Genomic DNA, 25057 nt, shown 5'->3' on the forward strand with positions numbered 1-25057 from the left:
ATGCAGTATAGTACTTTTGAAAAATATAAAACGTAATAAGTAAAATCTACTACAGCACGCAGCCAAATAAACTACAACTCTAACATCGTCAATAAAATGTTGTTATATATTTTTTCGTAGATATTGAATACTCTCAGCGTCATATTATAAAAGATCTAAATTTTTAATCAATATCCAAACGTCCAAATGGCGCCCGTGCCGCTTCTCATTTGAATACCCGTCGATCCGGAAACATTCCGATACACTCGTATCGAGGACTCTCGTGATGCAATCCTGTTTACTTCGAAGCATCAGTCGCACGCGCAGTTTCCACCATGAATAAGCTCAGCGAGCACGATAAAGTGATTCTGGATACGATTTTCGATCCTCTTCAGCCGCTCGGAATAGACTCGAATCCTGGCAGGATTTTCAATGAACGTACGTACTACAAGAGCAGCTTTTGAACAGATTCTCCCGACCATCGGATGATTTGTAAGTTTAGTTATACGAGAGACTCGATTTTTAGCGATCGAAGCCGAGGACGACCCGGAACTGAACGAGGAGGTGAAGGAGATTTTGAAGAGGGCTATCGTATTCTCGGAGAATGGAAAGTTTGACGAAGCTTTCGAATTGTTCGAGAAGGCGCGGGTTAAAGCTCCGAGATCCGCTTCGGTGCTGAATGATAGGGCGCAGGCCCTGCGGCTCGCCGGCAAGTCTAATGGTAAGTTTGAAATTTTTTTTTCATTTTAACAAAAGACGGCAAACGATTTCAAAGTTTTAATAGCGCGCTTATCTAAGAAATTACTGACTTGAATGAATGTAAAAAGCTACCGTTTCGTATTATACAATTGAGATTCAAATTATAAAAGGTTTTCGATTGTTATAAGCAAGCATTTTCTTTTACAAACATAGAAGCGCTGGCAGATCTGAATCTGGCGGTAGAATACAGTGGCGGGCGCGGCAAGGCCGGCGTACAGGCATTGTGTCAACGGGCAGCGCTTTATCGCTTCCTGGAGAAAGACGACGAGGCCAGAGAAGACTTTGCCAAAGCGGCCGAACAAGGTTCGGGCTTTGCGAAATCGCAGTTGGTTGCGATGAATCCATACGCTGCTATGTGCAACGCTATGCTGCACAAGATCACAATGGAAGCTTGTAAAAAGTGAATCCTCCTCTCCATTCGTTGTACAGTGTTATTGAATCGTTGAAGAGCGTTTCGTGCTTTTACTCTTTTTTTATTCATGTTATAACTCCATAATTCATAACTATGTTAATATATAATATAATAATTAATAAAAATTATTGTACATCGTATATAAGTAATGCGTAATGCAGCTTTGCGGAATAAACTATAATGTTTCCATTGCAAGAGGAACCAACAGACGTAACTAAGGGCATTGAGAAACAGACGGAGTAAAAAGGGTCGTTCTGTCTCAACGTGAACTGTTAGAAGACGTATACAATTTATCAATAGTCCACATGATACTTGCGCAAATATAAATTAAATGCGAGATAAAATTATAGCTCCGAGAAGAGCCATACTCAGTCCACGGCAGAGTCAATCATTAAAGGCAACGTTATATTTCTTTTTCTCTCCACACAAGTCGGGGGGTTAACGAGCAATTGATCTTATAAATTAATATATATCTTTCTGGCTGCAATACACAGAAACTTTCATTTTACTCATTGACACAGAACGCGAGCTTCAACGATCATGTTTCGTATCGGTTTTCGATACGCACTTGAAATATCGAAAACTCATCTCCCACTTGGTTGTTAAATGTTTAAAAAATTTACTAGAATCTCAAAAACAAACCGACTCGATAACATACAGTTAATTTTCTTATAAGCAACATCAGTCTCACAGCATCTCGAAGTCTCCCCCTGTGTTTGATTTGTCACTCTCTGAACCCTCCTCGCTCGCCTCATGGCCGTCCGAATGCTGACCATCTTCTTTGGGAGACTTTCGCGCTGACGGAGAATCAGGTTTTGAAGCTTCCGACGAAGACCCCGACTTCTCCTCTCTGCAATAGGTGAATGGAAAACGTGCGATGTACAACGTCGGTCGACTAGGCAGTTTTTGCCGTATTTGATTTATTACTCACGAGTGTGAATTGCCGCCGTCCTCAGCGTCTGAGTCTTTATCCTTCTTTCGCTTTTTCTTTTTCTTTGCGTCATTTGAATTCGGGCCAAGATACTGGTACTGAAATAAGATTGGGACGATGAAAATCAATTGTCAAACTTCAAATTGAAAGCAAAACTATAAATTATTCGGTCTATTGCTCACGTGATATAGTGGCCAAAAGGAGGCAAAGAATCCAACATCCTCAATTAAGTTTGGAAGAAGCCATAAATGATGTCTGCCCAAAGTCAACACCCATAAAATGCAGAAAACTATCACTCTTATAACAATCAGTGAAAGAATAAAAATGAGGAACCCAGCTGCCGCTATACTTAAGTACCATACACCATGACGCACTGTCAGTGGCCATAATGGGAAAAGGCAAACACCGATTGCCCCTAACACCAATAAAGTACCAAAAAACCAATAGTATACCGGGATTGGTTCATATATCCAAACATATGCATCATTGCAATCTACAAAGTATTGGTCCATATGCATTTCTAATCGAACCTAAAAGGACAATTCAGATATATTAACATTTAGAACAAAAATTCAAACAATAATTTGATTACATAGTTTGAGATAGCCTACTTTTGGTTTCTTTTTCAGATCTTTTCTTTTTTCTTGTTTCTCATTCCCATCTTTCTTGTCCTCTTTGTCCCCACCTTTAGAATCATTCTCATCCTTGTCTTTCTCTTTATCCTTGTCTTTGTCCTTCTCCTTTTCCTTCTCTTTCTGTTTCTCCTTCTCAGCTGGCTTTTTGTCCTCTTTCAAATCCTTGCTATCCTTTGTAGGCTTCTTTTTGATTCCTTTAATTCTAATTAATTCATCCTCGGTAATAACAATTTTTTTCGCCCGGTGAAAAAATTTGTGCCTCAGCATAGTATCCAAGAAGTCGACAACATGTTGTCTCGACTCGAACAAAGTCTGGCTCCATGGTGAATGGTCTAATAGAGCATCCACAGCCCTTGTTCCAGTGAAGTACTCGACAATATGGTTTCTATCGAATTTGGTTTTTTTGGACGGTACATTGTTTCGAATCCACTTAGCCACAGCGTACTCCTCCTTGGATGGTTTGTCTGCGACAATTGGCCTGTCGTAGCCATCCTGAAACGAGTCATAAAAAATTATCTCACCAAATGCAAATCGAGTAGAGCAAATCGACGACGAATGGATAAGATAAAAAAGAAATCAAGAATCATGCTGAGATGAGCGCGCGCGCGCGCGCGCGCTAACGTCAGTGCGACCGCCTATTCGTAGACGAGAGAGGCGGAGAGCAAGAGAGAAAGAGAAAAAAATGCAGCCGTCATAGGAAAAGTCTGGAAGCAGAACGGTAACCGGTAAAAAGAGCTCTCGTACACGTGTATACATATTTGAGCGTGTGCGAGAAGATATGGGCTATGCACGCCGAGTTCAAGGTGGATGCAGTGCGTGGGGGAGCCGTGAGGCGTGAAGGATGCCTATACGTAAATTTCTGGGGTCCGTTATTATGAGTACCCGCGGGAAAACAACGTTATGCATAACTATACATATGCCCGTATACTCACGTCTTTTCGCTTCTTGTTTTTTCTGCGCTCCACCACCATGGTGAGGAATCAGGTCAAGCGCGTAGTCGGATGAATGACGTCGAGAGCATAACAGCTATTTCAAAGGGTCTGCTGTGCTGTTGCGGAAGTGTCGCGCAACAACTTCCAGGGCGGAAAACGCGATGAACCTGCTGGCAGAAGGGAGGACCAGCCAGATGGAAATGAGTGCGGACGCGCTACTGACTGCTGCTCCCTCCACTATACGTGTAAGTCGCCGTGTGTCGTTCGTAGATTCGCTCTTTTCACGTTTAGTGTACACACGCCGAAGCCCGCTTTTCTGCTTACGTATGTAGAGAGAATATTTATCGGGGAAATCAGCTGCACGCTTAGAGACTCACAGTAGCTCCGCCGAAGCTCCCGTTAGTTTACGGTACGTCAGCGCGATCTGCTGGATTTGAGGTTAACTTTGAGGTGATATTGTGATATTGTGATAAGCGATTGCCGACTGATGGAAAACGCGAGTGTTGCGATGATAAGTGCTCGATGTGGGAGTAAAAGAGTTGCAGCCACCCTCTGAATTCGATGCAGCTCTTAATTGATCAGGTGAGGGATGTTTTTGTTTTTATTTGGAAATCTTGAGCTGGTGTTCTCGAAAAGCCGATACTTATATATGGCTCGTGACGTCTGATGGATTCATTGTTGAATCGCGATCGATGAGTTTACTGGAAAAACTGTACGCACTGTATACGATTGATTATTTTTTATGTCATATGTATATATTTCTGTGTGATTTGACGAGTAAGAGAACGGTTAACCTTAAAATGTAGAATGACGTCCGGTTGTTATTTTACAATATGCATTACATAATAAATAATAGCTTCGTGACATTTTTTTTTTCGATTTAATGTTCCTCGTGTTTGCTCGACTACACGTAGTTTTACAAATAACTTTTGATGGAGCTCCTGTTTCGATATTTGCCTATCTTCGAAAAATCATAATAGGAATTAAACACTTATCAATAAATGTGCAGTGCACACTTGAAAACTATGTGCCATTGCACAAAAAGTTGCAAGGATACGTATATAATAATGTATAATGTATACATAATATAATTAACTGTAGCTAGTAGATACCTTAAAATACAATACATAAACACTGCATTAATCAGTACGTTAGGCTTACCTTATTTTTGTCGGCTAATCAAATGCGCTATATAATTCAATTTGCGAGTTTTTATGTCAAGAATTTTTTTTATTTTGAATTGTTTTAGGATTTAAATAAGAGATGTTAGTTTTTTCAACAGTTTATCCAGTTTTGACAAGAAGTAGAAATGTAGTAAGGCGTTTTGCAACTCAGAAGAAAACCAGAACCCGGAATGAAATTAAGGTAAAAATTGCTTTCTAACTTACAACTTTAGAGAAAAATGTACAATAATTCAGTTTTGTGCAAACTCAAAAGAGCAATTTTAATAATTGCAGAAATTTCATCAAATTCTGGGAGTAGCCGAAGACTGTGCGGACGAAGTCTTGAGATTGGCTTTCGTAAATCTAGCGAAACGATTTCACCCCGATAGCGGTACCAAAGAGGCAAATGCCACTCGATTCTCAGAGGTAAGCGTTTGCATTACGAAGAATGTCACAAAATTATATAGATGTCATTAAGGTCGAACTATTTTATTAGATCGAAAGCGCGTACAGAGAAATACAACGCAACCGTTATGAGAGAAGGGAAGAGGAAAGTAAGAAAAATCCTGACGTCGAGGAGTTCGACATCAAGGTAAACAAAAAAGCGTGAACCTCTTGAATCCACCAGTAACTCCAATCAGCAATCAACGATATTAAAAACAAATTTCCAGCACACGGCACCGCAGCACCGACACTACTTAGCGGACGACGTGGGAATCGGTACCCCGAGCGTAAGGCAACGGCGTTACGCCGCCGAAAGAGCTCAACGTGCCATGGAGAACGTTTTGGAGCATCGGTTGAAGAAGATCCAAGCGACAGAGAGGAACACCCTTGTCGGTATGGATAAGCAACGCGCCAAGGATATCAAAACGCGCTACGGCATGGACCGTCTTGTCGAGGATCTCATTCAGGAAGCGATGAACAAGGGCGAATTCAGAGACCTTCCGGGCTCGGGTAAGCCGCTGAAGGATAACGCCTGCGCGCAGAACCCTCACGTTGATTTCGTCACTCACAAACTGAACCAGGTGACTATATTTTTAATTATGGTCTGTGACAATGAATTCGTATATTTCAAACTTTTGCGTATGATACAGGTTTTAATCGATAACGGTTTTACCCCGGAGTGGATACAATTGTCTAAAGAAATTCGAGAAGATAAAGAGGATTTGAAGAGACAGTTGGTTGACGCAAGGAACCGCTTGGGCGAATTGCCTCTTTCTCATGAAGACGAATATCAGTGGGAAAGGACTTTACGCGATTCGCGAGATACCGTCCAGAGAATCAACAAAAAAGTTGACAAGTTCAACTTATTAGTGCCAATTTTGCAGAAACAAATGCTACAAGTCAACTTGAAATCTCTGGGTGACGCTGTACTTGCTGTGCCACCAGACAAGTCGGCTGTGTCGAATGCGAAAAGTAATTTATCTAGTACATCAGATGGGTCGGAGGGAAACTTTGTACAGTTTTTCGCGTCTCTTTTTGGTAAACAATAAGTGTAAATAACTCCCAGATTTTAGATAAATTCAAATTTACAAAAGTTATTCAGCTTGATTTATTTCATATAAAAACATACTATTTTACACTTTTAAAAAGTGCATGTTTCATTATATTCTAAGAAAAAAATATACAAAATGTCTATACATAGATTAAGCTCATACGTTTGACGTATTAAAGGCACATGAGAAATAGTTTTCAAATTCAATATTTCCATTCGAGAGTACCATCAGCCTTCAGTTGAATTCTCTCGGTTGCCAAGTGTTTCAATGCTTTAGGGAACGTTTTATGCTCGGCCGTCTTAACACGCTCTTGTAAAGTTTCCTCTGTGTCATTAGGAAGAACGGGCACTGATGCTTGTTCGATAATCGCTCCAGAATCAATGTCAACCTATGAACAGGAATGTGCATTTTAATTGCGATTCATACCATAGATTTAATTTGTGAAAATTATCTTTACCTCTACGAAGTGAACAGTGCATCCGGAAATTCGAGCACCGAATTTCAAAACGTCCTTGTGTGCGTTTGCTCCCTTGAACGAAGGTAACAAAGATGGATGAATATTTATTAGGGCACCTTTCCAATACTTAACGAAATCGGCCGAAAGTATTCTCATAAATCCAGCGAGACATACGATCTCTACGCCCGCCTTTATCAACTCTTTGTTCATTTCTTTATCAAATGATTCCCTGCTTGGAAATTCGGTGTGTTTGATGACCTTTGTTGCTATTCCCGCTCTTTCAGCTCGTTTCAGTCCTTCCACACCGCTTTTGTTTGAAATAACTAAGACTATTTCAGCCCCAATGTGCTGTGTTGGATCTTGAGTGGCATCAATCAGAGCTTGTAAATTTGTGCCACTTCCAGATATCAAGACACCAACTTTTTTTAGGGGCTTGGATAACTTCTCTACCAAAGGCTTAACGTGTTTTCTCATATCAGTCTCGATGGCCTTTTCAAAGTTTTTCACGTTTACTTTCTCTTGATTTCCTGGTAAAATTAAACAATTTTATTTTTATTTTTTCAAAGCCCTTCAAATCTGCAAAAATGTAATAGTAAATAATAACCTTGCAGCGAATTAACGTGTCCTATAACAACAGGATTTTCAAACTTGAGCAACTCTAAGACTTTGTCTTTGTGTTCAGGAGAGCAGAGGAGAATGCCTCCAATACCGCAATTGAATGTTCTTAACATTTCATACTTTCCAATTCCACCAGTTGTAGCTAGCCAACTGAAGACAGGAAGGATGTTCCACTTTGTTGCGTCTAACGTGACACCAAACCCGTCTGGAAGAACTCTAGGAACGTTCTCTGTTAAACCTCCGCCAGTAATATGAGCGAATGCTTTTACGGCATTAGACCTAAGAGCAGGAATTACGCTCTTTGTGTAAATTTTAGTAGGTTCCAATAACTCGTCGCCTAAAAAGCATAGATTATTATAAATATTGTTTTAATGGTTATAATAATCGTCAATAGTCATAGACAGTTATAATTTACCGATTGTTTTTCCAGAAGCTGAGAAAGGAGCTACATCTGAATACTTTTTATCCGCAAGTTTCAATACTTTTCGTACCAAACTGAATCCATTGCTGTGCACTCCACTGGATGGTAATCCAATTACAACGTCGTTGGCCTTAATGTCACTGGTTCTCGGCAATAATTCAGTTCTCTCGACAGCTCCTACTGCAAAACCAGCCAAATCGTATTCTCCATCTGCATACATGTCGGGCATCTCAGCAGTTTCTCCGCCAACCTTGATTAAAAGTTCAAGATAAAAATAAGTAATTTTCTTACAAGATCGAATCTATCAACAGGATGAAGCAAACTATCTTACCAAAGAACAACCAGCACGTTTGCATCCCTCGACTACGCCATTTACAACTTGAGCAGCTGTACCAACATCTAATCTACCACAAGCAAAGTAATCCAAAAAGAACAGAGGCTCTGCTCCATGTGCAAGTACGTCGTTCACACACATAGCAACCAAGTCAATTCCAACCGTGTTGTGTTTTTTGCACTCTATGGCAATCTGAAATTATAAGCCTCTTTAGAATGGTCGCGGTTATTTTATAAATGATGATGAAGATGTGTAGAATCTTACCTTGAGTTTGGTACCGACTCCATCGGTTCCAGAGACAAGAAGAGGGTCTTTGTAACCTGCTGCTTTTGTGTCAAACAGTCCACCAAATCCACCAATGCTGCCAAGTGTGCCACTTCTCTTTGTGGAAGAGACTGCTGGCTTAATAACTGAAACTAAGGAGTCACCAGCTTGAATATCTACTCCACTACTCTTATAGGTCATTTGTCCATGTTGCAAGATAGATCTAAAAGTAAGATTTTGACACAAATTAATTTTAATTGCCACATTGTCGAATTTAAAAATTTAGTTCATTACTGTAATACCTGGCAATTCCTTTGTGGGCAATATCTGTTCTGAATTGTTTTCCATCAAAATTAATTTGACGAGCTGCTGCAGTTGCTTTAGCAGCTGCCAATGCTAATGAAGGAGCTATAGCTACAGCAATCAGTACTCTACCACCTATAAATAATTATTTAACAATTATTTATAGTTGAATTCAAATTTATTTTCAACTTTGAATTACTAACCATTTGTCAATAGTTCTCCCGAGGGTGATACACTGGTTCCACTGTGGAAAACATAGTGGTCATATCTAGAGGTTACTTCTTCAACACCTTTGATAACTTGACCTTTTGATGATGACTCTGGATAACCACGCGACGCTAATATAACTCCGGTAGCAAAAATATTTTGCTTCCATGAAACAAGTTTAGGGCTCAGATTTCCTTCCGTGCAAGCTTTCATTATGACAAATAAGTCAGAGTCCAACAAGGGTAGAATAACTTGGGTTTCAGGGTCACCAAATCTACAATTAAATTCTAAAACCTTGGGACCATCTGGCGTGATCATCAAGCCTGCATATAATACACCAACAAACGGAATGTTTTCTTTTCTAAGACCATCAACAGCCTTTTGCAGAACTTGGATTTTCATTTCCTCAATTTCTTCTGAAGTTAAAAGTGGGCAAGGACAGTAGGCTCCCATGCCACCAGTATTAAGTCCTTGGTCACCATCGAATATTCTTTTGTGATCCTGTGCTGGAGCCATACTCACAACAGTCTTTCCTAAATTGAAATATGTGCTGTTTAGCAATAAATTAGTACATTTATTTAGTACATTTTAATGTTGTCTCACCATCAGTAAATGCTAACATGGAAACTTCTTCTCCTTGTAAAAGTTCTTCCACAACAACTGTCTCACCGGCAGATCCAAACTTCTTGTCCCCCAGCATTTCATCGATTGCTTGACAAGCTTCATCATTGTTAGTAGCAACTACCACACCTTTTCCAGCAGCCAAACCTGCAGCTTTGACAACCCATGCAGGGAAAGAAGCTCTGAAAAGTCGTTTTTATTTTGAAATATTGTTCTAAGTTCAAATTATGAAAAAAAGCTTCTGACTTACTCTCTAACAAATTTCTTAGCCTCTTCACTTTTTGTGAATCCCTTCCATCTTGCTGTTGGAATATTGTGGCGATCCATAAAAGCCTTTGACCAATCTTTGTCAGCTTCAATTCTTGCTGCATCTTTCTGAGGTCCAAAACAAGGAATTCCACTTTTTTTAAGCTCATCAGCCAAGCCTTTGGCTAGATAATCTTCCGGCCCAACAACAACCAGACTCACATTGTTTTTCTTGCACCAGTCTGCTACTTCCTAAATATAATGAATAAAAAATTTAATCATGAGTATGTGTACATATTTCCATAATAGGAATATAAAAAACGTTTGCTGAATGGCATAATATAACAGAAAGATAAGTTTTTTTTTCAATGGAAAAACTTGTCAAGGTCAAATTATCTATATTGATCTCTTACCTTGTTATTTTTAACATCCAGTTGAACCAAAGTAACTTTGTTTTCCTGACCTATACCACTGTTTCCTGGTGCAACGTAGATATGTTGAACCTGAATAAAGAAGAAAAATTTTCAACTCCAACACATTGTATCACAAGCAATGTGTTTGTCTTATGATGCAAACATATATAAAAAAACTCACATGCTCAGATTGCGCAAGCTTCCAGCATATCGCATGTTCTCGACCACCACTTCCAACTACCAATACAGAGTGACCACCAGCCATTTCGAAAGTCTGAAAATGTTCATAATTTTATTAATAGTTGTTTAGCAAAATAATCTCACTTTATTTGCAGATCTTTTTAAAACTGAGCGAACAATTTAGTAAAAAAAATCAGAAAACTAAAATAAGATATTTTTACTCATATCAAAATTCTTCAAATATATCTCTATAAATATAAATTCTCTATAACTATAAATCAAAATTCAACAGGCACTTTTCACTTCAGGTCTACTATGAAAAAAGAAAAAAAAAAATAGCACCTCGCGATTCACACGAATCCACCCATACACATCATAACGTATTATTCTCACCTCAATAGAACAGAAGATCCAAGGCGTCCAAGTAAATCGATATTTCACTCCAAAGAAAACCACACCAGCACTTTTATTTACGCACCGCAGCAGCCGAGTATATATAATTGAGAAAAAGCACGTGTACCTCGCCGGTAAGTTTCGGAGCAACTGGCAACAGGTGAGTATATATATATATATATATATATATATATATATATACGACTTCAATGGAGCTCACCGCGCTGTCTGCGAGGCCTATGCTAACTGGCTATACTCAAGTGAGAAAGAGAGACGAGGCTTTCGCGGCGTTGCCGGATTTCGACCGGCGCGAGATAAACAGAAGTGGGAGAAACGCGTTTAAATGCCGCGCTTGTTGAGTGGGAAGATTTTGCTCTTTCTCGGGTGTTTCTTAATAAAAACATGTCACGTGACCCTCATGAGATATATCTTTGCGTATGAGAAGCGTTAATCTTCGCGGGGGTTTATTATCGGTTTCGTAATAGTCGTGTGTCGGCCGATCGATCGTTTGCGCTCGTCGAATTATTGAATGTACTAACTAGAGTCTATAGTACTATACAATACAATACTTGAATAGCTCTTTGAACGAATGTGTGAAATTATAATTTAAAAAAGATAGTTTTTTATTGTTCTACACACATAGTTCGAGCATTGATCATAAAATTAATCAAATGATTCTAATTTTTTAGAATTTTCGAATTCAAAATGGAACAAGTAGCTTTGAACGAACGTTTTGTTATTTAACGTAGGCATACTACTATCTCTTATGTACAAATAATTAATACTTGGATGATGCAAAGCGGCAAAGCCTAGTTCCGAGTGGCTACTATATGAAGAAAATTTTGCTAGATAAATAATGGAAACTTTGAAGAATCGTATAGATAAAGCTTTAATAGGTATCTGCAGGCTAGATTTACTTTTACAATCTCTTTTTGTATGCGTTTTATTCAGATGATAAAATATGACGACAATACGCGTAATTTTGCAGCCGATATCCGTTTCATGTGCATTTCATGATTGTTTATAGATTTTCTCGTAAATCAAGAATAATGTATACGATTATACGAAGCAGCCATAGATTTCATTGATCGACATTCTTTAACTGGTGAATTTAAATCGGATACATTTTCTATACAAGCTTGGACCCACACAAATATGCGGAGATACGAAGCGACGTGGTCATTAGGTCATCAATTTTATCACTTACAGAGACGAAACTTGAAAATAATACGTAGTGCAGGCTAAGCATACACGTCAATCGAATCTATTTACGTTAGACCACTTCAAAGTGTATTGCTCATCTGCATGCACGATTTACTAATGTTAAGTCAATTATTGTTAATCATTCAGAATTTTGCAGCTTTTTGCTTAGTGTGATTTTTGTTAAAAAATTGTTTAAATTCGTACTAAGAGCGAGATCTACAACTTAATCTCGATAAAATAAAATATTCCTAATAGTTAACGGTAAGGAAATATTGGCTTGAAAAAAAAAAAAACTTTAAACTTCTAAAGACGCTAGAATAGTAAGCCTTATATTGTTATTCGATGAAAAAACTCAGCAACAAAAGTCATGTGCGATGCGCGCCTTCTCAACATCTACCGATCATACACCGCTGTACAGAGAGTAGAAAGAATGTGTCGGCATCTAAACATGTCTACAGCACACAAACCTTGCAGGACTGTAGGAAACCAGGAGCTTCTATTCAAAACGCATACGTACGTAGTTTTCATTACAAATTTGTTATCGCGCAAAAAAGTCATTGAGAAACTACTCGCGTAAATCATATGATTAGTGTTTCTCTATTTTTTCAGATAGGGACGTAATCCCAAATCGTAATCCCGACGCGGAATAGTCGTGGGGAATCACCGCCCGCTGTCAAGTGTCATAGATAAAACTAGATGTACACCTAGTTACCACAAGGATATGGTCTAGCGCAATGAACATGCGGGCGAAGGAAAGCCTCTCGCGTTTTTCCTCGAATTCGAAAATCCGATATCCGGTAAACCTTGCTATTCTTTTACGTTTTAATGTCATCAAAGTGTGTCAGGCGTGCGTTACAAGGAACTTAATTTTATTATTTTTTTTAATCGCTCTGTGTGAAAACGTTTGAAAGTTCAGCAAAATACGTTTTTTTTAAGTATTCTTCTGTTACATACACCCGTTTGAAAGCTACCGATTCCTGTCTCTATTTTGTACACGACGGCTCCGTTATATACGTTAATCGATATTGATGAAAAAATAGGACAACCATCGAGGTCATTAGTCAAAAATCGACAAGGAAAATACAAACAGTACATTCCTGCCAAAAAGTGCGCGCATAATTATACCAAGAACGAGAAAGCAGCATACACTGAAAACAAAAAAAAAAAAAAACACAGCCATTTTAACCGAACTCGCACCAGTAATCCGTAATTGTACGAAGACTCGCCAAGATTACCGTAGAGTTAAGCAGTTTTAAAGAATCAGTTCGGTCGTTTTTGCTGGTGTCAATTTTACGAGTCGCGACTCGCCAAAAGTACCAGCGACACAACGTCGTTCCTACTGAACAGTCGTTACGGTGCGGCGGAACGGTTAAAACTACCGGACTTTATAACAGCAGAAACGACTGTGTTATTTTTCCATTGTAATCCCGAGCCTTAGCTTACCGACCTCCCGATAAAAACGGCGCTATCCGTTCCTTCCGATTTCCAGTATACAGAAGGCGCGTCTTTATCGTTTCCCTCCTGCACACGTCCCTCTCGCGCCGATCGTAGCATCGCGCGCAGAGTGTGACGGCCGCGACCTTCCTCCCTCCCGCGCTTTTTGAGACTACCGGTGCCTGCGCTCTGCTCGTCTCCTGTGTCCCACCTCTATAATACTGGTCGCGACGACACGGCCAACTCCTGTCAGTTCTGCACGAGCCGGCGAGCGCTTGCCAGGGCCGACTCGTATCATCATCCACCTTCCTTACTTTCGCCAAGTACCAAGAGACGAGGAGAGCAAACTCGTATTTCTCGATCGATTTTTCACGATCGATCGCCGCCGCGAGTATCCTGGATAGCTGCTGCTGTGATCGAGCCCTCGGCGCCGCGTCACGCTCATTGGCTACTGTGGAATCTTATTCTGTGATTTTCCGGTGAGCCTTGTTTACCGTATTTATTTATTTAGGTGTTTTTTAAGCTTGAAAAATCGAGTTGGCTTTTGAAAGAGAAGCGCGAAAGTGTTTACTTTTTTTTGTCGAAAATAGGTCAGCGATTTGTTTGTCTTATGATTAAAAGTTGCGTACAAAAGCGCTTTGTGCTTTTCTAGACGACTAGGCTTAAAAAGAAAGTCGTAAACAAATGGACGTGTATTGCACTCGCGCGCCAACCGTTTGACAAACCTGTTGATTTTTAACCGCCGTTTGATTTTTCTGACTACAATCTTTGTCGAGTTGGTCCCGCTTATGGATTTCCATATTCGATTTTCATCATTGTAATTTAATTTCTTTATTTTTAAATCCCAAATGCACGAGAGTACCGATTAAACGGCAAGACAGTAAGAAATATGACAAGTCCACTTTAACTGAATATTATCGCGTTGACGTATAGACTAAAGTAATCATTTCCTTTATGGTTTATAATTTATTGATGCGGATCATATTCATCAGTTAAACTTACTCATATCCTAGTCTTCAATCGGCGTTATGGGCAATATGCATAATGAGACTTTATGAATTTATGACAAGGACTTTATATCGGATTAGTCGTGGATCAACTGTAAATACTATTCAAATTATATAAACAAGGATACAAATGTCCTCGAAGATATTTTTTTCAATCCCCGAAAACAATTTTTATTTTCAACCGATCTAATCGTTGCCCAACCGGGAAATACAAATTGAAAAAGCCAACCCGGACGAGCTACACCAAAAAAAATTCTTCTCTACTGTCACACCTATATGCCCACGTTATCGAGGCTACGCATCGGCACACACGACTTATGAATACTTGGTCAATAATTTAGAGCGCGTTTTCATTTCGTAGTTTTCGTACCGATTCGCAGTCCCCTCACGTATATCCAGCTCATAAAGCCAGTCCACGGAGCTGCGAGAGCGCATTTACGGCACCACGTGTGTGTGTCTCGATGCACGTTCTATTGGGCATCGACACCGATCGCCTGAGCTCGATTTTTTTTTCGTCACTTTCCTCGCGCGGCTCTAACGCCTCGTGAAATATACATATACTTATGTATATGTGTGAGAGAGAGAGAGAGAAAAGACACACAGGTTCTCACTTTGGGAGCCGCGAGAGTCGTTGAACTCGGAGGGAACTGATCGAACGCGAAAATTTAGAATTTTAATATCCCTTTATGAATACTTACACCTCTCTCGAAGAAGAAGAAGAAGAAGAAGAAGAAAAAGAAGAATTTCGAACGGCCGATCCTCAACGATCTTCTTATCCGAAAACGTTCTCGCGCGCGCCGACGTTTTTATCGCGCTTCTTTCTCTTGCGAAAATATATACCAACTATTAAGCCGAAAACACGCCGCGTATAAACTCGTACAAAGGAATTCGTTAAGACTGTTCCAACACAAACCGTAAAACACACGCACCAAAGCGTGTGCATTGAAATCCTCTCTTTCAGGCAAAACCATATCGAAAGTCGTCGTGCCGTCGCGTCCTTGACAAAGAAGCATCCGATATATTCGTTTGCATCTTTTTGTTCCCCCCCCCCTCTCTTTCTCTCTCTCTCTCTCTCTCTCTCTCTCTCTCTCTCTCTTTCTCTTTGTCGCGCTGAGTTATTTGGCTTTGGCTTATAAACTTTAAACGGGACAGAAACGCGCGCGTAAGTTAATTCCTAATTCGGCAGATTTTTTATGTCCCAGATGAGATGGATCCGACGAAGGCAGATCTGTATTTTTAGACGAGAATAACTTGTACCGCGCAGCAGCGCGGAGAAATAGAGGAGTATAAGCGATGAGACTTTGTTTTCGCGTCCTACTGCGTTCTACTTTTTTTTTTTTAATGAAAAAATTACGAACGTTTGGTCGATGGAAAATTTCGAAATCGGGAATAATATTTTGAAATCCACTATTAATTGATTTCTCGCCGTTATTCTAGTGTGATGGACGTTTTAGATAAACGAGTTTCAGAGGCTTTTGATGTACTCGATATGTCGCACCTCATTTGCGGTAATCAAGCGAGCATTAGTATATATACGAAATGATGATTTTGAATGTATTTTGAAGGTAGTTCGTAGATTTAGCGATAATTACGATTGTTTTATTTATTGTTTAAATTGTTACCGTTTTACGTTTACGATACGGTGCGTTTCATTTGAGAAAAAGCTATACCATACTACATGACGGTATTATACCCGCGTGTTTTCGTGTTTATCTTTGCATGGCTGCGTCAAACGATTCTTCCTTATCAACTCACACCTTTAACGACAATTGACCTATCAAACCAGCTAAAGCTCGATAGTTTCGTCAAATTTTCCTTGAACGTATACAATTTTATATGAATTGACCTTATGTTATAATATAATGCCAAAAATGAACTGAAACTATACACAAGGATCCAACCACTCGTCATATAAACCAGTGTCACACATCGGTACTTCACAAGGTGAAAATTAAGTATAAATGACAAGTTCGGTCCCTCGAAGAGCGACCTTTCTCCGAATATTACGTATATTACGTATATATAATCTTCACCGGCGAGTGCGTCCTTCTATCGCCATTTTCACACCTAACAATAGCCCGCATTTACTTTTCCCTTGAGACTCGCGCACGGGCGCAGACACGAGAGCGCGGAGCACTTGATCGACGACGACGCATAAATATACGCGCTAAAAGAGTACAAGTGGCCCTTGCTGATTGCCGCAGCGTTTGTCTCCTTTATGCGTGCTTACTTCTTGTGGATTTTTGTTCTCTTCTTAAAATTTCTTTATTTCTTCATTCATTTATTACAAATAAATGTTTTCGTTTGTAATTAATAGACTCGTAAAGTGAATTGATTTCTGCAACGATGTAATGATACTTAAATAAAGAGCTGCATAATCAATCGTGCCATCCAAGCCAGAGCTGGTAGAAATTCTCAAACAAGTTTCTCAAAATTACCTCGGAGGATTTATACGCACCTACTGTTCACATAAGCCGGGTACAACATTCATCGGTCATGTTTCGGTAAACGTTCGGCGATTCAATAACTTCCGATCCCCGATGCGACTCGTCATTGTCTTGATATTAAACTTTTCGAACTGTATCTAAAATCATTCCATATTTTTTTACACGTTGACTTTACACGTTGATTTTGATAACGTTCATGAATATGTAACATATGGGTATGATTGAGTTCTTGTCCCTCATATATGTATATATACACAAAGTATTGACCTGAAAATATTATAGGTTATTTTGTAGGTTATAAGCAACCCGCGACAACAAGAAAAATTAATAAACGCACGTAAAAGTATACTTGCATAACATATTTGTGGCCCTTCCTTTACATGCGAAGTACGAAGTTATACTTATGCATATACACTTGCGGTGCTTCCGTTTGCCTTCTATTTTTTCCTTATTGTCGCATCTGCACGATTTGTTGGTTATTTTTGTTTTTTAGGAAAACGCCCGTGCGACTTTGTTATTATGTATATCTATACTGGTAGATCACGTGGGAAAAGTAAATATATACACTTTAATGTCGATTGTCAATGCACACTTCTTCTAATAACTCCACCTCTATATAAGCACTAGGGACGAGAAGTTCAAACACGTAACTAGATCGCTCAAATTTCCCCTTGCAATAACAAAAAAATAGGTTCGCGACAATCCCAAACGTTGGCAGCACTCACGTTCGAACCGGCACTATCAATTATAGGCAGTTGACCGATTCTTACAGTTGAGTCGTATATAGTTATAAGCATATCTATACAGCACTGATAAAAGCCATCTCCGGCCTCCGCGCACAGTTCGCAAACGCATTTTTACAATACTTAACAAAGCCAGCCAACAATGGACGCGACCGAAAGGAAGGCCAGAAACAGCCGTTCGTCGAAAAGTAACAAGCGTCAACGCGCCAACTCAGCCGACGACGAAGAGACCTGGTGCACCTGGACGCCGAGTGCCCTGAGCCTCCAGCACAAGAAAATCGGCGAAGCTCTTTACTCTCCCGTTTACCACTCGAACGAGAGCAGCGAGCACCTGCAGTGGCGTATATTGCTGTTCCCACGCGGATGCGAGCACGAGAGTCGCGACTACTTTTCGCTCTTCCTCGAACTGCTCACCGAGTCCCGTGACTACACAGTCCACGCGAACTTCGCGTTCTACCTGCGGGGCAACAATAGCAAAGAACTCACTCACAGGCTGAGCAGTGAGCACGTATTCAGCGTCGATGATCGAACCTGCGGTTTCACCAAGTACCTGCGCAGGAGTGACATGCTGAACGGTTTCCACAGTGTGCTGTGTCACATTCGTGCGAAGAAGATCTACCGCAGCAACAACAGCAACAGCAGCAGCGTCGTCGACGATGAGAATGTGGAAGATGAGTCTACAGTTTATTCGTTGCAGCAGCGCGACCACATTTTCATGACCAGTTCGCAGCTCCAAGACTCGAGAGTAAAGGTCGCCGTGGATATGGAGAGCGCGATCGACAACGGCGCTTTCAGCGACGTGGAGCTCGTCGCCGGAGGTAAAGTTTTCAATGCACACAGGATCATACTGGCTATGAGGAGTCATGTTTTTGCATCTATGTTGGAGAACGATGGAGAGAGAATCGAGTTCCAGGACATCAATGAACTGATCTTGAAGGAGATGCTCAGGTTCATCTATACGGGTTCGGTGTCCTCTGTGACAGGAAAGCTCATGGTCGCTGCAAACACCTATGGCCTGCAGGATTTGCATCTGCTGTGCCAACAAGAGCTGACCAAAAGTATCTGTGTACAGAATGCCGGAAACATTTTAATCTTGGCTGATCAGGCTCAGGGGAACCAGCTCAAGCTGGACGCTATGCGCTTCATTACTCATCATGCAAATGAAGTCATTAAAACTGCTGCCTACAAGCGAATGGTAGATTCGCACCTGCACTTGATCGAAGAGCTCTATCGGTTTGAGCATACTCCAATGGATGTGAGTTTTGTTTCTTCTTCATAGCTTCATGAGCCAAAAAAACAATATTTAGTAATAAGCATCGCTCATAATTACTACATGTTTTCAGATACCCCATCATGATCAGTGTCATCAGGATTCAGAATATCAATCAAGTTACTTTTGTTAGTTATTGTGTGAATGTTTAAATATTTGAAATGTTATTAAGTGTGTCATTTGCAAATATGTGTTTATACATAAAATTAGTTACTATATGCTATTTCTGCTGAAAGAATTTTACACGTACTTAAGGCTTAATTTTCTCATTATCTGAACATGAAAAATGTTTGTATTTATTTGCATTTCATATCATTTTTATAAGTTCATACTCGTGAAAAGTTTCATGTAAAGTACATTTAAGGGGTCAAGCCTGGGTTAAATCCTGCAAAAAAACCAAAAGATATTCTTCTTACCAAAAAATTTTTGATTTGATGTAATTTGAAAAAAAAAATTCTATTGAAAATATATAAAATATACACCATTTTTATCGAAAAGAAACATGTATACCTTGTAAAATCATTGACCAAAATTCATGACATTTCACTATATAAATAAGTGTTTTTAGTCACTTGCCACGGTTTTTTGAAAGATCCGGACCGTCTTCTTTACTCTATCCGGGCTTAAAATGTACCTTAAACATGCCCCCTCGGACCGATCGAGAGACATTGCTAAAAAATATAAATCAAATACTGCTAGCAACAAATTTTGTATACATGTTTCTTTTCGATAAAAATGGTGTATATTTTATATATTTTCAATAGAATTTTTTTTTTCAAATTACATCAAATCAAATTTTTTTTGGTAAGAAGAATATCTTTTTGTTTTTTTGCAGGATTTAACCCAGGCTTGACCCCTTAAAAAGAAAAAGCTTTTTCTATAATTAAAATAATTGCTATTGAAATCTATATCGAAGGACTTTTTTTAACTGTGCCTTGCTCAAAGCACACGAAAAACCACTCGCAGCGCTGCAATACTTATATTACTTAGGTATATCCTCGCACGAATCCCTGACTTCGAACGTGCGATGAGAACGGAGGGAAGTCGCTCAGCAGAGAAAAGAAGAAAAAAACCAAAGAAATGCGCGCATCGCGTTAAGTGGCGTAACAACAACGCATCAATGTCGATTGGCACAGTGCTCACCTTCTGACGCAAGTTTTATTCGGTTCGCATGAAATTAAGCTGCCGCGTAAGTCAAGGACTCGAGGCGGAGGTGCGTCTCATGCGGAGTGTACATACAATTGACTCGATCGAGTCTGTGAGAATTGGCGCGGCGACTTCACGCCGAAAAATCGATTTTATAAAAGGAACGACGAGCCGTCATTTTTTATTACCATTATCTCTGTCGATCGGTAACAGCTTTTTACGCTGATTTATGCGAGTATATCCGTTTGTTATATACATAGTGCGCAAACAAGTTTGAGAGCTGGCGAATGTCATTGTATAGCTGTCGAGGATTAAACTCGTAAATTATTATTTGACTGCGTGATTTAATGGCGATGATAGCTTCTGACATGAAAGAATATTGATGGACCATTAGAGAGATTACTTTCTTGTTTTTCGTTGATGTATTCAGTATTTTTAAGGTGCGTTTTTCAGAAATTTAACGGACTTTGCTGATACTTCTAATTTTGTTATTCAAAATATTATTCTGAAATTCGGCGAGCCATACATACTGTATTCGCCGTAGCAATTTAAAATTTGAAGCGCCTGAGAACATACAGAACACTTTAACGATTTTTCGTTTACAGTCAATACACGTCAGAGCTCGTAGATACCGTGAATACATCATAGACTCCGCTTTATCCTCTAAAAGCGAAGGATACATCGCAATCGTAAATTACATAATCAACGCGATAAATTTTCAATTAACCAGTACAATATATGGCTGCGCAGATCATTACATTCGTGTCGTTGAACTCCTAAATCTGTCGCTCAACCACGATGTCGTACCTCGATTCATCCTATAAGCCGTTATTGTCTCCTCTCGGCTACTTTGATAATACGAGCGACGACCTCATGCAGTGAAAGGAGCATCGAAAAAAATTCATGCATTATTCCGGCGAAAATCAGTCGCCTCCGCGTATACGATCTCGCGATAACATCTCATGACGATTGAAAAAATAAGGTAAATTATTTTTTCCGTTTCGATTTTGAGCGTCACGGCGTTATGATAATTTGAATAGGATCAGGTTTTCGGGATCAAATATATGAGTGCGGAATAGATATAAACGTCGCGATTTTCGTTATTCGCATATGTTAATAAGTTATGGGAAACATCTCAGTGTAACGGTATTTTTTCTCTTCGGCTAGTTGGCCACTTTTGTTCTCGCGAGAATTACGGATGTTAAGAGTTTTACTTTGGATACTTTGGACCAGTTCACTTATTATCAACTATACGAATTTGTTAATTTATTAAAATATTAATAAACTATTTTATACTTATGCTTTCAGATTTGAAACATGGAACTGAATATGTTGAGGCTAAAACATATATTCCTAGTTATTAGTTGCTTCCTACTACAGGTGAGCAAAATAAATCTTTCTGATATTCGGCCAAGTTTCCCCAACTTTCCAAATAAATAAAAACAACATCTAACGAGTTCGTCAATTTCAGCTTCCTAAGGATGCCGGAGTCTGGGGACACGGGCGACTAATGGACCCGCCAGCGCGCAACAGCATGTGGCGCTTTGGTTTCCCGAACCCTGTCAACTACAACGATAACGAGCTTTTCTGCGGAGGGTATGCAGGTTCGTCGCTTTCTTCCTCCTCTTCTCTTTACCTTTCACTACTTTGCTCTGCGGCGATGACCAAGGCTGCGGCGTCCAATCGACAGTATAAATACGGATCGACAAATTGTTCCGAGCAGCTCTTGCTCGAATTACATACAATTATATATGTCGGGCGCGTGACATGCAGGCGGCGTGAAAAAAGTAAAAAGGGTTTGACGTTATTAGTACTTTCGACGCGGTCATTACGTCGGCTGTATTACTTATACCCGTGTATTTTTATCGTCAATAAAGTGTATAATGAGACGGTTGTATACCTGTCGGGCACAAGTACTCTTGTAGGTTTTAAATTGCCGTATGACGCGCGCTGCGTTTTGACTAATTGACAGGTGGCCGGGCAAAATTTCATTTGTGGGTACACAAAAACTCGCTGCTCATTTTACTTGCCAGTACGCGAGAGCTTGTAAATAATGCAAAATGCAAATGAGCTGCCATTGTGACTCTGAAATATATTATCAATGAATGCCGTTTTGTAAGATTTCAATTGTCAGATTCCGGAATTATTCCGGTCGTTTGGAGAAAAAAAGAAATCACTTCGCGATGTATGTACGTAATAACAGAGATATCGATCGATTGTTTTTCTTTACCGCAGTGCAATGGGTCCAGAACGAGGGTAAGTGTGGTACGTGCGGTGACGCTCATCACCTGTCGGAACCAAGGCCTCATGAAGCCGGCGGAGAATACGCCAAGGGAACGATTGTCAGGCATTATCAAGTTGGACAGGTAAGATATCCCCCAAGGCTTTCACCCCGAGTGTATGAATGACACCTACAATTTGGAACAGCTCTTATTCCTGAATTGATTTTACACCTTTGAGTAGGTAGTAATTAGTAATTATTTAACCATAATTTTGTTAAATCAAGAGTCTTAATTAGATGTTGATATATTGATCCTTTCATCGCCAGATTACTTTATATGACTAAAGTGTATTTTCTTCTTCTGTAGGAAATCGACGTCGAAGTAGAACTCACGTCCAATCATCAAGGTTACTTTGAAATGTACGTTTGTCCTAACAACAATCCCGCTAAGGAAGCCTCGCAAGACTGTTTCGACCGGTAAGCCCGTTGAACATTTTTATAAGTTTTTTTTTCGATATCTGTTATCATTTCTTGATTTTTTTTAAGGTACCCACTGTACTTGTCTGGAACCAAGGATGTTAGATTCGTAATACCATCGGACTCCGAAAAGAAGGCCATTTTCCGTTACAAAGTAACGCTGCCACCTTACCTCACCTGTTCTCAATGTGTTCTTCAATGGACTTATTATACAGGTGATTAAATTTGAATTGCAAATCAAACCGACATTTTTTATATTTTGTTTTACTTTTTGAATGAATCATTACTGCGTATTTTATTTTTAAATTTTATGGACATTACATTTAATGTATAACCTTTGATTCTGCCAGTGTAAACGTTTGTAAGTACACAACAATGAAATTATTCGCTAATGTGCTTTTACTACAGGAAATATGTGGGGAACTTGCGACAATGGCACTGAAGCTGTCGGTTGCGGTAAGCCCGAGACTTTCAGAAACTGTGCGGACATTAGTATTATTACGAGTGCAGCAGGCCTGCCGCCCATATTCGTACAGCAGGACAATCCCTTCCTGCTCTACTACAGAGATTACAACTCGCCCAATATTTTCCCTCTTATCGTCAGGTAGCTACTTTTGTAAATTTATTACAAGTTCATGCAAATTTATTTCGCGTAATCTTTGACGATAATTATTTGTTTTTAGATCTCAAGTATGTGTGCCAAACGATCTCTACCGCCGTGTGCCAGGAATGGATTCGTGGTGTCAAACGAATTGCTTGCGGTATCCGCCAAACTGCCCTTCATCTATTTGCAACTGCCCGTAAGTTTCTTTTCATCTTAGATAGTATTTTTAAAAGTAGATCAATTCATAGTTGATTTATTTAATTTTTAAGCATTGTTACACAAAAATTCATGCTTGTTATTTTGACTTTACAGAGAAGTTTGTGAACCTGTTGGAGAAGTTGCTGGCAAAGAAGGAGCGACAGAATACTGCTTAGATGAGTGTTTGGTCTACCCTAGCAAGTGCCCAGCTAAGCGATGTCGGTGCTACTGATTCCTAAACTAGAACTGACAATAAACAACTCGATGAAAGTTATTATGACGGTGCAAGTCCGTGAACCTTGTTATAAATTATGTATACGTTTGTTGACAAATTTAAAAATGAGTCTTTCATCAAATTGTTAAAATTGCAATATAAATGCGCACATTATGTATAATTTTTGCAATAATTGTGATAGCTAAACTAATACTTGCAAGATCGATAAATTTTATCAAAATAATAAAAGTTTATTGACGTAAGCGATGTGCTTAACATTAATACAATTGTATTTCGCTACCTTGATAGCTTTTTTTATGAAAGATAAATTATATCGATAAAGTTATTACATGATGAATTATTTTATAATGTGGAGGTAGATCCAGGAGAACTGAACAACACTATTCTTTAATCACTTTCAACTTTATTTATTATACAGTTTAGTAACTTCCGGTCTAATATTTTTTTCTTCGTGTGTATATATATATATATATATATATATATATATATATATATATATATATATGCGCACACTCGCACACGTAGCTCGCGCAGCAGTGGGGGCTCACGGAGCCGAGCTCGGCAGAGCACCGCCGCGTCGCGTATGGGGGCGCTACTTTCAATATTACAAAATTTTAAGTATCAAGCAAATATTCCCTCTACTCTATCATGAATTTTTTTAATTTACTTGAAAATTTGTTAAATATTGGCATAGATTCATTGATAAATTATTATCAAAATTCAGTATTATGAAGTATTATGAAAATTCAGTTTTGCTATCACGATAATTAAGTGTACTATGAATCCAGGATTATTATTCTTAATGTAGTCAAAGATCTATGTATAGTTTATAGTTGCGCATTTTGTATAAATATATTAGGAATGCCAGAAGGCATCATGAAATTTAAAATTTTTAAATATAATGTAATAAATTAAAATAAAATGTAATAAATAGTAAATGATTTTATCTTGCAGTGTGTTAAGATAAATAATTATTAATAAATACATCGAGTACTTATGAACTTCAATTAATATATAAGTATATACAGTGAGCATCTATTGAACGTGCTTGTAGGTAACCATTAGTTTCTCAACTAGTACTGTACGAAAGCCCCCAGGCATCCTCTGATAAACCTTGTGGCATTTAGTGACTTTGAACCATAATGAATTACTTGTCGTTCAATTATATTGTTATCCTCGTTATGTGGGTAAATATCATCAATGGAGCTGGTAAGTTTGAAATGTAACACTGAAACTATGAGAGGTAAAATTCGTTTATAATTTACGAAAAGGAAGTCATAAAAACTATTAGGATTATAAGGATCGGTG

At 39.1% G+C, this 25057-nt stretch overlaps 6 protein-coding genes and 1 long non-coding RNA gene across 9 annotated transcripts; 4 read left to right on the forward strand and 3 right to left on the reverse strand.

The window, feature by feature from the left end:
• Positions 1-4: 4 nt before the first annotated feature.
• Positions 5-1471, forward strand: LOC100118863 (tetratricopeptide repeat protein 36). Its single transcript, XM_001605127.6, has 3 exons — positions 5-417; positions 506-700; positions 892-1471. The coding sequence occupies exons 1-3, from the start codon at positions 315-317 to the stop codon at positions 1140-1142; spliced, it is 549 nt and encodes a 182-aa protein (XP_001605177.1). The 5' UTR covers positions 5-314; the 3' UTR covers positions 1143-1471.
• LOC100680472 (translocation protein SEC62) lies at positions 1196-4134 on the reverse strand. Its single transcript, XM_003424391.4, has 5 exons — positions 3649-4134; positions 2693-3208; positions 2264-2611; positions 2082-2179; positions 1196-2000 (listed from the first exon to the last, which is right to left on the reverse strand). The coding sequence occupies exons 1-5, from the start codon at positions 3685-3687 to the stop codon at positions 1838-1840; spliced, it is 1164 nt and encodes a 387-aa protein (XP_003424439.1). The 5' UTR covers positions 3688-4134; the 3' UTR covers positions 1196-1837.
• On the forward strand, positions 3531-6352 carry LOC100118828 (dnaJ homolog subfamily C member 28). 3 transcript variants are annotated; one of them, XM_008218661.4, is made up of 6 exons: positions 3531-4230; positions 4898-5013; positions 5106-5237; positions 5308-5403; positions 5483-5836; positions 5906-6352. In XM_008218661.4, the coding sequence occupies exons 2-6, from the start codon at positions 4912-4914 to the stop codon at positions 6302-6304; spliced, it is 1083 nt and encodes a 360-aa protein (XP_008216883.1). In that variant the 5' UTR covers positions 3531-4230; positions 4898-4911; the 3' UTR covers positions 6305-6352. The 3 variants fall into 3 exon arrangements, with proteins under 3 accessions (XP_008216883.1, XP_001602711.2, XP_032456016.1); XM_001602661.2 differs by having other exon boundaries at positions 4219-4360; XM_032600125.1 differs by lacking the exon at positions 3531-4230 and adding an exon at positions 4437-4794.
• On the reverse strand, positions 6334-11007 carry LOC100118788 (trifunctional purine biosynthetic protein adenosine-3). Its single transcript, XM_001602628.6, has 13 exons — positions 10765-11007; positions 10373-10465; positions 10192-10281; positions 9783-10030; positions 9515-9714; positions 8908-9444; positions 8704-8839; positions 8402-8624; positions 8135-8329; positions 7798-8053; positions 7369-7719; positions 6765-7291; positions 6334-6695 (listed from the first exon to the last, which is right to left on the reverse strand). Exons 2-13 carry the CDS (start codon positions 10454-10456, stop codon positions 6510-6512), a joined length of 3033 nt encoding a protein of 1010 aa, XP_001602678.2. The 5' UTR covers positions 10457-10465; positions 10765-11007; the 3' UTR covers positions 6334-6509.
• A 2172-nt stretch (positions 11008-13179) lies between these two features.
• Positions 13180-23991, forward strand: LOC100118714. The gene is made up of 9 exons (XM_001602563.6): positions 13180-13880; positions 21323-21394; positions 21486-21618; positions 22250-22380; positions 22603-22712; positions 22782-22927; positions 23121-23316; positions 23396-23512; positions 23629-23991. The coding sequence occupies exons 2-9, from the start codon at positions 21332-21334 to the stop codon at positions 23744-23746; spliced, it is 1014 nt and encodes a 337-aa protein (XP_001602613.1). The 5' UTR covers positions 13180-13880; positions 21323-21331; the 3' UTR covers positions 23747-23991.
• On the reverse strand, positions 14524-18160 carry LOC103317976. The gene is made up of 2 exons (XR_004227979.2): positions 17193-18160; positions 14524-17122 (listed from the first exon to the last, which is right to left on the reverse strand). It is a non-coding gene; the product is annotated as an uncharacterized LOC103317976 (long non-coding RNA).
• On the forward strand, positions 17227-19091 carry LOC100118749 (speckle-type POZ protein). The gene is made up of 2 exons (XM_001602595.6): positions 17227-18853; positions 18942-19091. Exons 1-2 carry the CDS (start codon positions 17741-17743, stop codon positions 18999-19001), a joined length of 1173 nt encoding a protein of 390 aa, XP_001602645.1. The 5' UTR covers positions 17227-17740; the 3' UTR covers positions 19002-19091.
• Positions 23992-25057: the final 1066 nt, after the last annotated feature.

The sequence above is a fragment of the Nasonia vitripennis genome, chromosome 5, assembly GCF_009193385.2.
Source record: "Nasonia vitripennis strain AsymCx chromosome 5, Nvit_psr_1.1, whole genome shotgun sequence".
NCBI classification, from domain to species: domain Eukaryota; kingdom Metazoa; phylum Arthropoda; class Insecta; order Hymenoptera; family Pteromalidae; genus Nasonia; species Nasonia vitripennis.

Excerpts from the sequence above, each read along its gene's own strand:
- LOC100118828 (XM_008218661.4), top strand. The coding sequence starts at position 4,912 with ATGTTAGTTTTTTCAACAGTTTATCCAGTTTTGACAAGAAGTAGAAAT. Across the intron at positions 5,404-5,482 it reads TCGAGGAGTTCGACATCAAG|CACACGGCACCGCAGCACCG; the intron begins GTAAACAAAAAA and ends ACAAATTTCCAG. Across the intron at positions 5,837-5,905 it reads TCACTCACAAACTGAACCAG|GTTTTAATCGATAACGGTTT; the intron begins GTGACTATATTT and ends CGTATGATACAG.
- LOC100118714 (XM_001602563.6), top strand. The coding sequence starts at position 21,332 with ATGGAACTGAATATGTTGAGGCTAAAACATATATTCCTAGTTATTAGT. Across the intron at positions 21,619-22,249 it reads TTTCTGCGGAGGGTATGCAG|TGCAATGGGTCCAGAACGAG; the intron begins GTTCGTCGCTTT and ends TCTTTACCGCAG. Across the intron at positions 22,928-23,120 it reads TCAATGGACTTATTATACAG|GAAATATGTGGGGAACTTGC; the intron begins GTGATTAAATTT and ends CTTTTACTACAG.
- LOC100118863 (XM_001605127.6), top strand. The coding sequence starts at position 315 with ATGAATAAGCTCAGCGAGCACGATAAAGTGATTCTGGATACGATTTTC. Across the intron at positions 418-505 it reads TGGCAGGATTTTCAATGAAC|CGATCGAAGCCGAGGACGAC; the intron begins GTACGTACTACA and ends CTCGATTTTTAG. Across the intron at positions 701-891 it reads GCTCGCCGGCAAGTCTAATG|AAGCGCTGGCAGATCTGAAT; the intron begins GTAAGTTTGAAA and ends TTACAAACATAG.
- LOC100680472 (XM_003424391.4), bottom strand. The coding sequence starts at position 3,687 with ATGGTGGTGGAGCGCAGAAAAAACAAGAAGCGAAAAGAC. Across the intron at positions 2,612-2,692 it reads ATCTGAAAAAGAAACCAAAA|GTTCGATTAGAAATGCATAT; the intron begins GTAGGCTATCTC and ends TTGTCCTTTTAG. Across the intron at positions 2,001-2,081 it reads GACGGCGGCAATTCACACTC|AGAGGAGAAGTCGGGGTCTT; the intron begins GTGAGTAATAAA and ends CACCTATTGCAG.
- LOC100118749 (XM_001602595.6), top strand. The coding sequence starts at position 17,741 with ATGGACGCGACCGAAAGGAAGGCCAGAAACAGCCGTTCGTCGAAAAGT. Across the intron at positions 18,854-18,941 it reads TTGAGCATACTCCAATGGAT|ATACCCCATCATGATCAGTG; the intron begins GTGAGTTTTGTT and ends ACATGTTTTCAG.
- LOC100118788 (XM_001602628.6), bottom strand. The coding sequence starts at position 10,456 with ATGGCTGGTGGTCACTCTGTATTGGTAGTTGGAAGTGGTGGTCGAGAA. Across the intron at positions 9,715-9,782 it reads GCTAAGAAATTTGTTAGAGA|AGCTTCTTTCCCTGCATGGG; the intron begins GTAAGTCAGAAG and ends ACGACTTTTCAG. Across the intron at positions 9,445-9,514 it reads CATGTTAGCATTTACTGATG|GAAAGACTGTTGTGAGTATG; the intron begins GTGAGACAACAT and ends ATTTCAATTTAG.